At 36.3% G+C, this 19,017-nt stretch overlaps 1 protein-coding gene across 1 annotated transcript in view; it reads left to right on the top strand.

The window, feature by feature from the left end:
- Positions 1–15,267, top strand: part of ITGA1 (integrin subunit alpha 1) — a 158,049-nt gene extending 142,782 nt beyond the window's left edge. Inside the window, exons 24-29 of the mRNA XM_015535080.2 lie at positions 1,046–1,159; positions 3,203–3,307; positions 3,469–3,573; positions 4,725–4,817; positions 7,734–7,850; positions 13,426–15,267. Of these exons, the coding sequence (XP_015390566.2) occupies positions 1,046–1,159; positions 3,203–3,307; positions 3,469–3,573; positions 4,725–4,817; positions 7,734–7,850; positions 13,426–13,470 (579 nt within the window). The 3' untranslated portion in view covers positions 13,471–15,267. The remainder of the gene's footprint in view (positions 1–1,045; positions 1,160–3,202; positions 3,308–3,468; positions 3,574–4,724; positions 4,818–7,733; positions 7,851–13,425) is intronic.
- The last annotated feature ends 3,750 nt before the right edge of the window (positions 15,268–19,017 follow it).

Below are 19,017 nucleotides of genomic sequence, written 5' to 3'. Positions count from 1 at the left end.
AGAAGCCAGGCACTGCTGGTCAGGAATTTCTAGAATTCCAAGATTAAGGGATGCATTTAGATTTGGCAACCACAGGGAATTGTTTCAGATCTGTGTAGCTCTCAGTCCAGAAGTTTCAGTTAGGTAGATCAGTTGGATTTCCTGGCATCTGTAGATTAAGAAGCTTCCTACTCCCCTAAGGATTTGGCCCTGGAAGCCTGTGAAGAAGGCATAGATCCTGGAAATTATGCTTGAGTGGAGGAAGAGAGGGCTATAGCACCTGGTTGCTCCAATTCGATTGCACCTCTTCTACCTGTGAGGACTTTTGAACAGTAAATTCAGGTTCCTGCTGAACCTCATCCTGCCCAACTTTGAGCATCCCTCTCTATGGGCTACACTCACCTTTGGTGGCATGCTGTGATAGTAAGTTTGAATTTCAGCTTAATGGATAAGAATAGATGGGCATTGAGAGGAGAGGCAATGTGACTCTCATCCAACCAGATTATCGATTGTTATTGACCCAGTAGCCATAGCTGGGGATACAGTTATGCAAGGAAGCAGGTGCATATCTGGTTTGCCTGTGCAGTGGTGACAGATCCCATGTAGCTGGGCTGAGGGACGATTTGTGGTCTTAGGAAATTATGGCAAGCACATTGAAGCAAACAAAATATGCTCTCTTGTTCTGAGTCGATCGAGTAAATAAATGTTCTCCTTCCTTCCCACCTCCAAAAGACTAGTATGTCCAAAAAGATGATAAGCATGGTAAATTGACAAAAAAATTAATTCTGAATTTCCTTAATCCCAGTCCTATTTTGGGAGTGGGAGCGGGAGCATGAAGGAACAATATATATTTGTAGCTGATACATATGGCCACTATTGAACATCCCTATTTTTTGCTTAGTTATTTCAGTTCTCTGTCCAGTGCCATCAACTGTCTGAATTCACTTTCGGGTTCAAAATATTTCACAATTTAATTCATCAATTAAGAACAGGCATTCTGCATAATACAGAAAGGGTGCTATTGGAAGAGGAAGAGAGGATTACCTTTCTATTTTTTTTCCTGTAGATTAGAAAAAGTGGACATTTCCCGATGCCAGAACTTAAGCTGTCAATTTCATTTCCCAACTTGACATCAGACGGTTATCCTGTGCTATACCCAAGTGGATGGTCATCTTCTAATGTAAGTCATGTGTGCCTTGGAATTACATCATTATTGTTATCCTTTTCAGTATGTTTAAAGCCTTTTGTTTTGCATGCCATTTCTGATAAAGAATTTAACAAAGTAACATGGAGAAGCATTTAGAAAATTTTAAATAATAATAATGACTTCCACTGACTACTTAGTAGGTATGCTAGTTTCCTACAACTGCTGTGGTAACAAATTACCCCAATTGGGTGGCTAGAAACAACAGAAATTTATTTTCGCACAGTTCTGGAGGCCAGTGTCTAAAATCAAGGTGTCAACAATGTTCGTTCCCCCTGGAGGCTCAGAGGGAGAATCTGTTCCGTGCCTCTCTCCCAGCTTCTGGTGGCTGCTGTCACCACTGAGCATGCATTAGCTGGTGGTGGCCTAAGTGCAATCCCTGCCTCTGTCCTCACATGCCTGTCTTCCTCGTGTTCCTGTGCTTTCACCTCTTCTGTCTCTCATTACACACTCATCAGTGGACTTAGAGCCCATCCTAAATCCAGAATGACCTCATCTGGAGACCTTTAATTACATCTGCAAGGACCCTGTTTCCAAACAAGGTCACATTCACAGGTTCCAGGTGCTAGGACTTGGGCATATGTTTTTGAAATCATATCCACCAGAGTAGATTTTAGATAACTACTTGTTGACTTGTGCCTTAAAAAGTGTGTTATATTGTTATAGCTTTAATTTGTTTGAGGTGATCAAACAGCTTTGTAAGAAGACTTCTTGATTGCGCCTAAGAACACACACAGCTGCACATAAAACAGCACAGTACTATTTACTCACTTATCCCAAACAGTAGCAATATCACACCCACTTTGTACCTATAGCTTTGAATGAGTCAATGCGGTAAATTGTTATGGTTCAGTCTCTAAGACATAGAAAATTGTAATAAATATTCAAGTAATGCATGCATATTTTCAACATTTGACAATCTGTCTTCTTTTCAGAGATTTAAGTTAAATTGTTCTCAGAAATCAAAAAATAGCAATAGTGATAGTTGGATTATAATATTTAAATGCTTTCCTATAAGCAAGGAAAAATTAAAGCTCTACCATTTCTCTCTAATCCCAAAAAAGAAGATTTGTGAGCATGTGGAAAAATTAACATTGTACCTTTCCTATTACTTATGAACCTTTATCCTTACTACCTTTTATCAAGGATGTAGAGAGTCTTGATGAGCAAGAGCTTTATTAGAGCAAGTCTAGAAAACCAATCCAAGCACTAGCTGTCTTGTAAACCTGCCATTTTAACCTTTATAGGTTACTTACATCTTCCTCCCACATAGACCAAGTGTCTTGTTCTTGGTGTTTAGAGACTCACAAAATATTATTGGATGGATACATAAATACAGACAAAAGTTCCTCTCTTTTTTGTTTGTTTCACAAACCATCATATGAGCCATCATATTGAATAACAAATGCTAACCCCTTTTTTTTTTCAGTAGAGTTTTTAAGTTCTTTTCTCCCTTTGTATTATGGGAATTTACAAACTAATGTTTGATGAAAACAATAACTTTTTAAAAATTTTTTCTAATGTGTATTTATTTTTGAGACAGAGAGAGAGAGAGAGAGAGAGCAGAAAGACAGGGAAACACAGAATCTGAAGCAGGCTCCAGGCTCTGAGCTGTCAGCACGGAGCCCGACACAGGGCTCGAACCCACAGACCACAAGGTCATGACCTGAGCTAGGCAAGGAAGTCAGACACCCAACCGACTGAGCCACCCATGAAAAAAATAATTTAATGAGTGTATGAATTATGCAATAGTGCTTTCTACTAACATCCTTCTGTTTCCAAAACAACCTCAGTGATATCTATCAAAATTCAAAAGTAGCATGCTAGCGTAATTATTATCTGGGAGTGGGTGTATATGGCTGCTACAGAATAGCTTCTTCCATATTGCACATTTACGAAGATGCATCTTTCATCTCTGACAATGGCTGTCATTCACAGATTCTTCACATTATTGTACTAAGTCATTTTTCCCTCTGACATCTGGCATTGTCTGATAAAAGAAATACTTTCATTTCTTAGAATGCAAACTGCAGACCCAGTAGCCTTCAGGACCCGCTTGGTATCAACTCTGGGAAGCAAATGATTATATCAAAATCTGAAGATCTCAAACGAGGCACAATTCTGGTAAATTCAGATAACCAAGACAAGTGCTACTTTTATCTCATGCTTTTTAAGTGAATAAATTCAATATCAATCTAAAAATTACTATCTTTTAGAATATTTAATGTGTTATCTTTTTATTAAATGGCAAAGATACTAATATATACCTCTGGACATTTAAACAGGACTGCAGCACATGTAAATTTGCTACAATCACGTGTAATTTGATTCCTTCTGACATGAGCCAAGTGAATGTTTCACTTATCTTATGGAAACCAACTTTTATAAAAGTAAGTGATTGCATTGTTCTCTGCCATTATTGAATTATTTTAACAAATATTTGTTCGTTACTTAGTATGTGCAAAGCAGAGTGCTTCTGTAGAAAGAACTAGAAATATTTTTTAAAATGTGGTCCAAGCTCCAGCTCTATTAAACCAACGATTTGGGTCTCATTTTTCCTTGTCTGTTAGCAACTAAGTTATCTCAAAGGTACCCTTTCAGATATATACTCTTTTATCAATCTCTCTTATTATTTTTTTTTTTGCACATCTAGAAATAAATACCTATGCAGTATTAAAGTTTGAATTTATCTTCCTACTTTAGAATTCAGTTAAGGGACAAGGAATTATAGAGGGACAATCCTTGACACCATTAACAACAAATAGATCTAACATGTATTATGGATTCATTGTATTAGATCAGACTTTACATATATATATATATATACACACACACATGCATACACATTTATATGTACTATGTATATATACATATGTACTTACATATATATATTTATTTTTATATTAATTTTATATTTATTGATACATTTATGTAATTTATGTATATATTATATTTATATAATATGACATATAAAAATATAAATATATTTATATTTAGGACATTTTTTAGCTCCTAGTAGTCAAATCTGTCTGGCAACAAACTACTTTAAAACTTAATCCATTGTATTTTGTGTGATTTGTGTCTCTACTACAAGTGGTGAATTATATAAAATTTCCATTTTTAGGTTTGACCATATTAAGTTGCTATTTTGTAAATCACAAACTATTGGGTATTGGCAATTTCACGTTTAATCCTAAAAAGCTTCTGTATAAACTTCGTTACCAGAGCATAGCTGTTTCATACCTAGCTAGCTACATGAAAGTGGGGCGTGGTTTGAGATTTGGTTTCGCTAAGGATAAACCTGAAGAAAATGATTTTGAAAATTTTTCATTCTCTAACAAGGATCTAAGTGACAGTTCAAGTGCAGAGAGGAGGGGAGGGTGATCATTTGAAACCACCATTCCCATCTGGATGTTAACAAAACCAGTGTTTTTAGTCTCTCAGGAAAATCTCAATTTTAAAAATCGCACTAACTCAAGCATGACTAGCTCTCACTGTGATTAGCATAATATATTGAAAATAAATCCTGTTTGCTTTTCAGGCACGTTTTTCCAGCTTAAATCTCACTGTAAGGGCAGACCTTCAGAGTGAAAATACATTACTGATTTTAAGTACTGGCAATCAAAAAAGAGAGGTAAGTACAATTCTAAGTTTTGAAAGCCTTATACATTTCACTCTGGATTTTGTGACACAACGTTTTATAATTGCTTATAGTCCCTAAAACAGTGACTAGCTAGTCACTGAGTAACAGAGACTTTTTGCTTCAAATTATACTTAATTAGCTTCAAGTGTGATTTCAGTCTTCTTTGTAAGAAACTGGGAAAAAGCCATGGTATTTACAATTAACATGCCACGTTTGACTTTACTGCTTGTAAGTAACTATCACAATAAATTGATGTTTTTACTTTCACCTTGATAACAAATGATGCATTTGTAATTTACCTCCTTAAAAACCAACATTATAAAATGCAATTGACATTTGAAGAGCAAACTTGAAAAATGCTTTACAGAAAGTAATGGTACACTGTACAGAAATAAATGTAAATTTTTAAAGGTTTTCTTCATTTAGTCATTGGGAAATCTGAAGCAAAAATGAGATATTATTCCCTCATACAAATTCACACTTTAGTCATTGGTAAAAATAAAATGGTTTGACTTTTTTCCTACTGTATTATTATAAAATAAGGCCAGAGTACTAATTATAGATGTGGATATATAAGCATGATTTCTCCTCTTCTCATGGGAGAGTTTAAATATCCCATGTGGATAGTGTGAGTCATAACATTTTATTTAAGAACTACCTAACATTCAGATGTTGCTTAAAAATTTCTTATTTCAGGGGCGCCTGGGTGGCTCAGTCAATTAAGAGTCCAACTCTTGGTTTCAACTCAGGTCATAATCTCATGGTGGATTGTGGGATCGAGCCCCACATCAGGCTCCACACTGAATATGGAACCTGCTTGGGATTCTCTCTCTCCCTCTCTCTCTCTGCTCCTCTTCTGCTCACACTCTCTCTGTCTGTCTGTCTGTCTCTCTCTCTCTGTCTCTCAAAAATAAATAAATAAACATTTTTAAAAAATTATTATTTCAAATTAATACGTATTTCAAATAATTCCAATGAACTCTGGTAAGTATTCACCTTTAAAGAATATTTGCATATAATGTATACAATATATACATATAATGTTTACTTATGTTATAAAGAGCACTGACAAGGGCATCTGGGTGGCTCTGTTGGTTAAGCATCCCACTTCAGCTCAGGTCATGATGTCGCGGTTCACAAGTTCAAGCCTTGCATCGGGCTCTGCACTGATGGCTCAGAGCCTGGAGCCTACTTAGGACTCTGTGTCTCCCTCTCTCTCTCTGCCCCTCCCCAGCTCGCTCTCTCTCTCTCTCTCTCTCAAAAAAAAAAAATGAATAAACATAAAAAGTTGTTTAATAAATAAAATAAAATAAAATAAAATAAAATAAAATAAAATAAAATAAAATAAAGAGCACTGATAAATACAAAGTTGCTCCACATTCAGAGAAGCCAAAATATCACCAGTCAGCACCAAGCCCCCAAAATCAGTATATATTATATTGGAAAAGAGTACATTTGATTCCTAGATATAGTTTGTTAAAATTTTATAATTAGCTTTATTTCCCCTAAGTGTTAGTTTAAAATTCCCCATGAAGCTTTTTATTCAACAGCTCATCCTAAAGGAAAACTATACCTGCATTGTTAAATTACAAAATGATCATTTTGTAATTGTGTGATCTTAGTCACCGATCCCATCCAGATTTCAGTTTCTGTATTTGTAAGTTGAGGGAATTGTTTTAGATGTTTTTAAAATCTGTCTTAAACTGTCTTACTCTGTACATATGTATACTCTTGCGGGCTCTGTATTCCCAAAGTGTCAGCAGGGACCCACAGGGAGCAATCTGAGGAGTTTACATCAGTCTCTAAAATATGCAAATATCGCCCCTGTTCGTTTCCTCCTTTTACCTCCAGTCTTCCCTCTAGCTTAAGGAATTGAGACATTCCCTGTGACAAGCAAATACAGAAACTTGAGCTATTATTAGTTATTGACACCTACTCTGAATTAGTTTTTTTCTCAGAAGCCTAGGGATGAGACACAGGGCAGACAAGTTTCATAGCGGTTTGACTGACACATTGAGTAGCTGGAACACTAAAAGCTGTTTCTTCAAAGTTTTTTTTCAATTAAGGCCTGATTTATATTGGGACACCTGAGTGGTTCAGTCTGTTAAACTTCCCATTTTGGTTCAGGTCATGATCTCACAGTTTGAGTTCGAGCCCTGCATCGAGCTCTCTGCTGACAGCTCGGAGCCTGGAACCTGCTTCATATTCTGTGCTTTCTTCTCGCTCTACCCCTCCCCCACTCAAGCTCTGTCTTTCTCTCTCTCTTTTTCTCTCTCAATAACAAACATAAAAAAATTAAAAAAGAACTGATTTATAGATATTGACTAAAGATAAGTCAACTGGAAGAGACTGTGGTATAATAAAATGTACATGAAGGTGAATATATGTGCAAAAATTAATTTATTTGTACACTTGAGATTTATGCATTTTGCTATATGAAAGTTATATATAAATTTGTAGACAAAAAAATCACATTAGAATTAAAATTAGAAGAAGACCTACTCAGGATTTTATGTCAACCTGTGGTGACATTTCAGCCTAAATTTTTACGACGTGACCATGCACTAAAGTCGATCAATGAATCAATGAATCAATAATACTTATTGTTCTCACTGAGTTAAATTCACCTCTGCTCCTGAACATTCTGATTCATAGGCAGTTTACTCTGTATATATAAATTTCTAAAGCATAATATTATAAATATTTTTGGTAACAATACATTTGACATGGTTAGAGGTGTTGAATAGAGGAAGGGCATTTCTAAATGTAAACTCAATGTTTTTTCTGTATGTAGTAATCAGATTGAGTACATTGTTTGGTATAAAATTATACCCTGTAAGAACTCAATGTACCAGGAGTTATAATAGGTGTTTATCAATGTTAACAGTCTTGTTTAATGATTTTCAGTTTGCTATTCAAATATCCAAAGATGGACTACCAGGCAGGGTGCCATTATGGGTCATCCTGTTGAGTGCCTTTGCTGGATTGTTGCTGTTAATGCTGCTCATATTAGCACTGTGGAAGGTAAGCACCGAAGTTCCTTTGATTTCCTATTTCAACTACCAACAGCAAATTGGTGAAGTGAATTATGATTTATCCATGCTGTGCAATACAATATTAGACAGCCATTAAAAATACTGAGGGACATCTGGGTGGCTCAGTCGGCTGAGTGTCCAACTTTTGGTTTCGGCTCAGTTCATAATCCCAGGGTCATGGGATAGAGCCCTGCGTTGGGCTCCATGTGGAACATGGAGCCTGTTTAAGATTCTCTCTCTCTTCCTCTGCCTCTCTCCCTCACTAGTGCGCTCTCTCTCTCTCTCTCTAAAATAAAAAGGAAATAAAAATATTGAAATGATGGGACCAAGACAAATTTTTTAAAAATGTATATCTCAAACACTATGCACAACTTAATCTCAGTTTTGTAAAAGAAAAAAAAAATCCAAAAATCATGATGGATCTCTCTAGAGGTTGGGCTTATAAGGGACCTTTATATGTCTATAATATTGGGAATTGTAAATGCTTATAAGGAAAGAAGAATGAAACCTCTCTTTTATTTAAAAAAAATAAAAGAATGAATTCCTCTATCAGTTTAAGAATATATAAGCAATAGAATAGTTAGGATGAGCATTATCCTAATCACATACCCTCTATGCATCTTAAAAACTAAGATTTCTTTAATATATAAAGAAATATACCACATTTTATGCAATAGTTGTGTGCCTGAGTAAGAGATGAGAAATTTATTAATTAGTTGATGGAAAGAGAAAGATTACTGTTTCACTGACTCCTATTTCATATCCTCTTGTGAAACGATTTCTGTTGGATAAATCTGCATATTTACATAGATGTTTGCTTATACTGAGGTGTGTGAGATTTTTCAAACTCTTAGCTGCATCATTTTAAAATTAAGCAGAACTGAGGGGTGCCTGGGTGGCTCAGTTGATTAAGCATCTGACTTCGGCTCAGGTCATGATCTCATGGTTCGTGGGTTCGAGCCCCGCATCAGGCTCTCTGCTGTCAGCACAGAGCCTGCTTTGGATTCTCTGTCTCTGTCTCTGTCTCTGTACCCCTCCCCTGTGTGTGCTCTGTCTCTCTCAAAAGAAATAAATAAAATTTTAAAAAGTTAAATAAATAAAATAAAATAAAATAAAATTAAGCAGAACTGAGATGACAGCATTTGCACCAAATTTAATAGAGAATAAAATCCCGTAGAAAAGTTGAATTTAATGTTCTTCCAATTAAACATCAAATTGGCATTTATTCTAACATAGTATCACCCTATATTTTATCAAATTGTTTTATTAAATAGCTGAACTCTGTTAAAAATGCAGGATATGGCTATATATTCCTTTTTCTAGTACCTGAGCAGTAGAATTCTCTTTTAATCAAACAGTTCAAATAATAAATTTCTGTCCTATCAAATTTCCAGCTGTTCCTATCCTTTCGACTCTCTTAAAATAAATAACTTCCTCTTTTGGGGGGTGGCTTACACTGAGAGGGGAGGACAAACAAAACTATGTTAGAGATGTAGGCCAGTAGCATTTCCAGCAAAGTCTCTAAGACAGGATTAATTCCTTGCTTTCTCAAACCTCCAGCTCTTAGGCGTTACCAGTGCTGTGTCTGTAATACCTGGCTTTGCCACACTGTGGTACCCAAGACCTGGCTTAGTGGTGCTGAGGTTGTGCTTGAAACCTAGAATGTGGTTTCTTCATTTACATGCACCTCTGTTACAGAGAGTGTTTTATTGTTGATTTCTTCCAGTGTGATCTATTCTGAGCACTGCACTTGCCCATATAGACTTAGGACCTGGCTGACAAGAGAAAAGGAAAGCCAGAGCTTTGGTATTTGGACAGGTTTTCTCCGGTGGCATGTCTGCTTAAAACAAATAAGTTTTATCCACTTATTTGGTTTTTTGGCCACCAATCTGAAAAAGCATAAAAGTAAAAATAAACACATCCTTCCATACAGTCAGCGTTTTTTTGATACATTCTTCTGGCTTCTTAGATCTTTTTAGGCCCAGGAAGGAAGGTAATTTAGCAACCTTTGGACTGCTGTAACCAGTAGGTACATTTAGTTCAACCAGTTCAGTGGGAGATGCCTCAATCAGAACTGTGACTCCACAGAAACAAAGGAATTAGGACTTCCTGAGAGCTTTCTGCGTGCCAGGAACTGTTTTCAGCTTTTCCACTGTAATATTAACATCAACCCTTGAGAAAGACACTACTGTGAACCTCATTTCCTTAATGAGGAAGTTGAGGCATACATATGTTCCCGAGGCCACATGGTTTATCAGGTTCAGAGTAAGGACCTCAACCCAGACCATTTCACTTCATTGCCAACACTATGAACCCCTTGCTCTATGTTCTCTCTGTCTTTTGTTCACTCTGTTGTCCTTACAACCTTTTCAACTGAGTACTTTGACTACATTTTATACTTGATAACATTTAAGCAAAGAGAGTTAAGTAAATCTCCCGAGATTATCAGCTACTAAGGGACTGGATTCAAGCAATGATCTTTCAGCAACACCCATCCTTTTTCCAATACATCCCACTGCTGCAGTCTATGAGGCAGGGCTCTTCATTCTGGAGCTCCAGGAATTGGGTTTTGTTCAAGACGGTCATGAACTCTCTGAAATGTATAAAAATATTTTGTTTTAGAATGAGAGTCTCTAGTTGGATTCAGTCTTTCAGCAGATCCATTATGCTAAAAAGATTAATTGCCCCTCCTCCTGTTTTAAAGCCATTTTGAACATCCCTGAAGCATGTATTTGGTCTATAGTAGACTCAGAAAAGCTACTGTTATTCCCAGGGATCTTTTTATACTAATTATACCTTGAGCAGAAACTCCAGGACTGTCCCTTCTTTCTCCTCCTTCCAAATCTGAGCACTCTAGAAGTTCATGGGAACTTCCTGGCTCCATACAGGAAACAGGCCAAAGATTCTTATGGAGCTGTGAATCTATTTCAAAAGGCACAGTCTTTATATAATTTATCCTTATAGTACACATGGCAGAAATTGAAATTTGACAAAATCTTAGTAAACAGCTTAAGACACTTAATATTGAAGAGAGAAGGCTTTTAGGGGGCACAGATCTAAATAGACTGAGAAACATGTCCTGGAATATAGTACCACATGTTGAGGGGGAAACTCAGGCCAATATAACCAATAGAATGGAATGAGACTCAGCCCACAGAGGAACCCTAAGAAAGAAGAACATCTCTCTCTCTTAGCTTGATTTCATAGCAATGCCTGAGGTTCCATCACTGATGATTTATTTACAAGTCCTAAAGCTTTGTTCCTCATCCAATATTCCTATCTTTGGTGGATGTGGATAGGGAATAGCACTACAATTTTTTAGTTTTTGGTATATTAGTATCAATTTATCCATTCAACATTTATTGCACATTATAGCCAATAAGCACATACTTTCTACCGGGTACTATTTACTTTGACCCTTTGCCATAGGGTTTTGAACTAGGGAAGCATAAATAAGATCTAGCACTTACTGATAAGTAAATACGAAAAGACAAAGAAGGAAAGTGAAAGTTGTAAGTCTGGGCACTGAAAACAAACTTAACTTGTTTTTAACCTTGGCTAGTATTAGCCTTCACTGGTTTGAAGCTATGTTCTATACTCACCTATTCTCCACTCCTATGACCCAACTTCCACGAAGGACCCAACTTCATAGAATTTGTTGGGTGGAAAAGTTCAGATAACACAATTAAGTTTTAAAACAGCATTTATTGTGTGAAAGCAAAGGAAAGTTGGAAAGATGCAAAAAGAGAGGGAAAGGACAGGAGATAAAGAGCAGGGTAGAGCAGGAGAGAGAAAAGTCTTACAATTCACCACCTATTTCTGTGAAAGCCTCATCTGATTAATTTTTGACTTAGGACATGCAGGCACAAGTTAAAGGGCCTGATGGTTTGTGAATCCAGTACTTTTATTGTTGGCTCAAAGAAAAAACCTGAGACGTATAGAACTGCCATTAGAAGAGGGACAGATTCATTGGTTTTTTTTCGTGCTTATTTGTTCTGTTGTCTTTGCCTCATCTACCACTAGATGCCTCAACTAGTGGCATCTAGCATGATGGAAATCCATCTGCATCCATCTGGCATGATGGAAAACATAAAAAAGTTAACTTCTCTCACTTAAAAATGCATACTTTTGACCATTTATGCCTTGTAAGCCCTCAGTTATTCAATAATTATTTTTTAATATATCATTCCCTTGCAAATTTACCATAGCTTCCTGATTAAAATAATATGAGCATATCACACTTTCAAAGAACTAACTTGTCTGCTTGAACTATTATAATCTACTCTGAAATTTACAAAAAAAAAAAAATAGAAAGACCCTTAATTTCCTTTTTAAAAAAAAAATGTTTTATTTATTCTTGAGAGAGAGAGAGAGAGAGCATGAGCAGGGGAGAAGCAGAGAGAGAGAGGGACACAGAATCCAAAGCAGGCTTCAGGCTCCGAGCCGTCAGCACAGAGCCCGATTCGGGGCTCGAACCCACAGACCATGAGATCACGACCTGAGCTGAAGTCAGATGCTCAACCGACTGAGCCACCCAGGCACCCCAATTTCCTCTTATTTAAAATGTCCACATGTGGGGTGCCTGGGTGGCTCACTCGGTTAAGCATCCAACTCTATTTCTGTTCAAGTCATGATCTCACAGTTCGTGGGATTGAGCCCTGCATTGGGCTCTGTGCTGACAGTGGGGAGTCTTCTTGGGATTCTCTCTCTCCCTCTCTTTCTCTCTCTCTGCCCTTCACCCACTCATGCTCACTAGTGCTCTCTCAAAATAAATAAATAAACTTTAAAAATAAAATACAATACCCACATTTTAGATTAGATTATTACAAAGGTCCCTTCCAGCCCCTATACTTACTTTTATTATAATATACAATAGGAAATATATAAAGCACTTATAATTTTTATAATGTCCCAAATTACAAAGTATAATGAAAAGTTACCCACATTCACCCCTATGTGAAATTTCTTATAGGTTCAGAAATAATGTTCTTATATCCAAATTATCCAGCATGTTTTCAAGAGGTATTTCCTGTCAAGTCTATAAAGGCAGATGTCCTGACACATTTAAAGTTAATCCAGACAATTCATATCTCCCTAACCTCTCAGTCATAATGCATGTACCAGATTCCCCACCAGCTCTAAAGACCTCAATTTATGAGGTTATTTGATGGAATTTCTCTGCCACATCCCTGAAAAAAAGATGACGGCAAAATGCCATTTAGTGCCAGCTGACTGTAGTTTGCATGCTTCCCAAATATTTTCCCAAAACGTTTTTAAGTTAATTCACCACATGTACTAGTTCTTACTGGGAGACATGATATATTTAACCAACAAAAAAAGTTTAAAATGAAATAACAACTTAATAAATGTCATTTCTTGACATTCAATATTACTTAATAGGTCAATGAAAAAAAAACCTTTCTCAATTTTATTAATTATTTGTATTATTAATTATTTGCCTGCCCCAAATCACTAGCATAGTATTAAATTTTATCCAAGGGCTTTAGTGTTTATTACTTAAATTCAAATAATTAATTGTATTGTGTTTGATATTTTCTTAACAGATTGGATTCTTCAAAAGACCACTAAAGAAGAAAATGGAAAAATGACATATTTTACAGGAGAAAAATAATAATAATTATTTGATGATCTATCCTCAGGTTTGCCTCAAATATGTGACAAGAAATGTATAGATACAATTAAAGACATAGTCACATAACTTTATGTAATCCATCAGGTATTAATCACTTGGAAAGTGATAAGTCAAAGAAGATCCAAAAACAATACCATAAAAATATATTTTATAAAATGATGAAAAATATTTTAAAATAATTACTTTAAATAATTACTTTAAAATAATTACTTATTTAAGTAAAATTACAAAGTGTTTTGAAGATGAAGATTAACCTATACAAATATGTTTACATATTAAATCAGCATTCAGAGTATTTAAGGAATGCATTAAAAGATTTTTATGATCATTGATAAGTTAAGCTTTTTTCCATTGATTCCTGATGGATATTCACATTCAGCATGATAGTCAACATTTGTAAATGACAAGAAAAGAGTTAACTGAAAAAGATAACTTCCCCCTATTCAAATGAGAAATTTTTCCTGGGTAGAGTATACATCAAATATGGACTGAAAATATAATTAAATCACAGAGAATACGTTAGCATCTTTGTGTTGGGTTCTGTACTTGGAAAAAAATTTTTTTTCCAAAGTGTTTGGAAACTTTGAGCTGAAGGAAAACCAAGAATGACTTGATTAAAAGCAGTGCACTGAATGGATTAATTTAAGCTTTCACAGAACATGTTTCATTTTGATATTGAGCCCTAAAACTCAAAACTTTATGCTGAAAACAACACTTCACGGCAGTTTTGTGTGGCATACCAGCGATTTGTCATGAAAAGCCATGTTGTGTATGGGATATGCTAAGATGGCTTCTGAACGGAACATGGCAGCTTAGGCAGATGCCACGGAAATGCTGAAGTCATCTTTGCTGGGAAACTTTTGAACGTTAGGGGTTCCAGGATGTACCAAAAGTAGGAGTTTTCTCAGCTCCTTGGTACATGGTTCATTTAAACCCTCAAGCTGTGAGAGTATGTTTATTTTTTCATTTTTCAAAAGGTATTTAACTTTTGAAACACATTTCTTACGTTTATGAAAGGCAGTATTCCATTTCAATATTGCATTTTACCAAGAAGACACTGCTTTATAAGTGTGGCATATCAATATTTAAATAGAACTCCAGAAATGAATTTTAAAGAACTTTAGCTTTGAAACCTCGCACCGACAGAAAGAGATCACACCTCTATATGAGCTTCTTTGCTCCTGAAGTAATTATCATGGTGCCTTGGACTCTACTGTAGCATAAGCTCCTGGGTTGCTCCGTTGCTTAGGAAAATAACAATGAATGAATGTATCGTAGCCGCATGTGTGAACTACTGCTGTAAAATTAGCTGGTTCTTCTGCAACAACTCCATCTCTCCACCTGGCTGACCATCACAAGACCAGCATCTGTCCAGAACCTTATCCAGAAAGTTCTGGACTCTACTTTTCTCAAAAAACATCAAATCAAGGGAGAAATTAAATGCCATAGATCTAATTTTTTAACATAATTTCCAAGGAATTATCTGAGAACTCAGCGTCGGCCTACCTCGTGGCGCTCCACATCTACATCCAAGATCCTGACGATCAAAACCTTGCACCTGGGGAGTGCCCAGGTCATCAGTACCCTAAGAAAAGCGCAATCTTTCCAGAGGTTTGATAGCCTCCTGCTGGCCTGTCATTGTTGAGAAAAGTCTACTTTGGGAATTTCCTTCATTCCCACTATCTATCTCGGGTTCAGAAATCATGCTTTCCACCTATTATTTCTTTGCCCAATAAAACTCAGGTCTCTCTTGTTCAGAGTCACCATGCTGCACAACTCCTGTGCATAGCCTGTTCAGCAGCTCTGCTCCAATCTCAACACATTCTCAGAAATAAATCTAGCAGGTAAACTTAAATTCACACGTGGCCTCCATTACTGCTAGGCAAAGCATTCACCAAACCAGGAGTGTGCACATCTTAACTAAATATGGTGTTGACCCAGAGGGAAAAGTGGGAAACAATGTCATTTTGAATTTTTTAGAAAAGACAGGGAGAACTGCTGGGCCAGATCAAATAGGTACTTATAATCATGGCACAGTTTTTAACATCAATCATTCCCAGCTTTTAAATAGAATTTAACGGACCAGATATCCATCATCCCTAATACTATAACTTGTTGAGCTTTATGTGTGTGAGCATCTGTGTGTGTAAACACACATGTACACACACCCACATGAATGTGCAAACATAAATCAAATACAAAATATCTCAATAATACCAAATGACAGGGTTTGACAAAAAGGACAAAAAATAAACACAAAAGCTACACCACCAAGGAAAGTTTGATTCATCTACTTTGCATATAGTTTTAATGTTTATTAATATTTAACTTTAATGTACAGTTCTGCAACTATGTAAAAGATGCAAATGTGGAGGGTCTGATTAGAATAAGTCAGCAGTACACATGTTCTAAAACATAGTCAATGATCAAGAAACATACTAACCTCTACCATTTTATTCTAAAGCACTTAATAAGAAAAGTGAGTGCTTTTTAAAACTATGAGTTTATTCCAGAAACTTTTTTTAACCTTGGTATTTTATAAAATTGACTATTTCTTCCATTGTGAACTTACATATGTATGAAGTCCCTTTCCAGACTAAACTTAGAAAGGTATATTGGTAAATTATTCAATAACTGGCTCTCCAGGAGGAAAACTGATTTGTGTCATTTGCCAATTTCCATGACCTAAATAGTCTTGTCATGGCCATTTTCAAGCTACTGATATAACCCTACCATCTTAACAAAACTCCTGAAAATTAATCTGTCAGGTCCCGTGAACCAGTATGAACTGGCTTCAGCACACCATTGAAATAGATTAGATGACAATAATAGGCAATAGATAGATGATAGATAAATAGATATAGATATACAGAGATATAACATGTTGAATATATATATAGATAAATACACAAATACAATATCATCATATTTCAAATTATCCTTAAAATGCTCATCTCAAGCCCAGCAGACATAATGCTACATGGTTTCCCATTCTTTAACTTCAACTTCTAAAATTATAGCCTTCCTTTAATATTATTAAAATTATATAAACTTTCAGAAGAAGCAAGAATTGAAACCAAGAAAATCTGAAGGGTGACACAGTGAAAATCGGAACTTCAAAACCACTAAGAAGCTGCTTCACCTTCTCTAGGAGTCCATTGCCCTGGAGCAATAGTGTGAAAGTTCATCCTTTGCAAATATTTGTAATTTCTATGATCCAATTTGAAATTCAGTGGTCCAATTTATTCACTTATTTTCTCTGAGCTGTAAAGTCATGGGCAGTTTAATCTGAATATTTCCATGTCATAAATACACTTGAAATGAGTCTTGTGGGGGAGAATATTTTGCAAAATTTGATGCTTACTCAACCATAATAAATGTACCTATATATGCAAATACCTATAAATATATATGTATATATATACATATATATATATACACACACACATATATGTATATATATGTATATATATTCTCTTTTCCTTTTACAAAACCAGTATGTAGACTCAATTGGAAAACAAATCTGCGCCAAAAGCAAAAGGTGGCTGCACAGTGCTGGAGTAGAGCTGGGTTGTAGCGGCTGTGAGAAGCCGTGCACACATCTCTCTAGGCATTCTCTGGAAGGGCCACGGCTTGTACAGTGTGAATGGCTGCCCCGCCATTCCGTACAGTGTGCCTTCGTAGGGGGTAATGTCTTTATCAAACATGTTGTAATCTGTTCTGTGTGAATTAACTATCGTGCTTTGCACAACACTGAGAAAACTAGGGAAGACCCAGGCTCAGGACATGGTTCATGTGCTAGGTGCAATCACGTTATTGTCCAAAGAGAGACTTCTGGAAAGTTATTTTTAAAAAATAATATCCTCTGCATCCTTCATTTATTTTTGGCAGTTCTCAAGTCCTCCTCATTGGTTACCCGCCCCAGCCCCCACCAAGGGAGATTTTCTAGAGGACTATTGGAGAAAAATTTGTTCAAAACATGTGCTCTCTGTTTGCTGTGAATACCAGCTTCAGTGAACTGATCATTTATACAGAATTTCAGTCCTCGGTTCTTCTGTGACACAATCAAGGGATGACATGGTATAGGTATAATGTAATAGGGACAAAATGCCTTGTACTTCAGAGATGGAACATCTTTAACAGATTTACAAACCTTTATGGGACACCATCAGCAACTATGCCAAGGGTTGAAGGAAGGGCTTCTAGGATGTAGCTATCAGCACCCCACAATCCCCATCCTCACCCATGGACATAATAATCCAAAAAATTAAAAAGAAGACTCTAAAATCTTCAGACTCATGCTATTTTTAGCTTAATTTGTTAACAGCAGATTTTTTTAATGCAAACACATCTTTAAGGTGAGTCTACTGGGCAACCCCTTTTAATGTTAAACTGCTGTCGCTAAACCTCTCCAATGTAGAACTTCTGAAACCATCCCAAGAAGTTAACTCTGTAGTACATTACAAAAGGCTATATTCTGCTGTCTCCCAAATGGAAGCACTATTGTGCAACATCTTATGTAAAATAAAAATAGAGCTAACAACTGACCTTGTAATGTGGTGAACAAGTCAGTATCTTTGATCCTCATATTAAAATTTAACCTTGAATTTAGAAATTCCAAGTAACAGCCTATAATCATTAAGCTTGAGGAAATCTAAAGGACCCTATGTTGGCCCTTAAGCCCCAGCCCCCTTGTCCCTGACGACATCTGGCACCAAGAGGTCCATTTCTCAACTGATGGGAATGGATGCTTCTGCCTCTAAAAAAGGCTAAAAAGACTGAGTTTAACCCCTGAATCCACTACACTCCAGGATCAGCCTGGCCCCACCCCATATCAGATATACACAGAAGCACTTCTTGCTGAAAATTTACCGTACTGAAAAATACACAAGGGTGAGTTATCACTTCAAATGTACTCTGCTTTGAGGTCAGCTTTTCTTTTCTTTCGTTTGTTTTCTTTCTTTCTTTCTTTCTTTCTTTTTTTTTTTTTTTTTTTTTTTTTTTTTTGCCTTTTTAAATATATCAAAACCTTTCTACCATGACCAATGAATTCAGAACTTGATGTAAGACTTCCTTGCATTTCTCTCCTGCCACAAGCTGGCGAATTTGAATGCCTTGAGGACTGGGCATTGAAATGAGCCGGAGTCCATTTGCAGGACGTCTCTGCCTTCTGCCTTCCAGTTGGTTTCTTCTGCACAGTGGGGATGTTTAGTTTCGATTTGGAACTTCCTTGGCAAGGCCACTGTAAGCCTTGTGCCCCTGGCAGGTCCTTGAGTAGTTGCATGTTCTTTCTGATGAGTTGACACTCAGAAATCCTTTCATTACCTGACACATCATGGAAAGCATGGCAGTAAACTAGGGACTGGTGACACTCCTAACTATGATGATATTTGATTTTACCATATTTCAAGTCACATCTTTATGAAAAAAAAAAAAAAGACTAAGCGGAATCTTACAAGCTCTTCTGCAAAATACTGAGACTCAATGCTTGATCTGTGCGTAT

This window comes from Panthera tigris, chromosome A1, assembly GCF_018350195.1.
Source record: "Panthera tigris isolate Pti1 chromosome A1, P.tigris_Pti1_mat1.1, whole genome shotgun sequence".
Lineage (NCBI taxonomy): Eukaryota > Metazoa > Chordata > Mammalia > Carnivora > Felidae > Panthera > Panthera tigris.
Note: the sequence above shows the minus strand (reverse complement) of the source record. Positions and strands in the feature narration are given on the sequence as shown.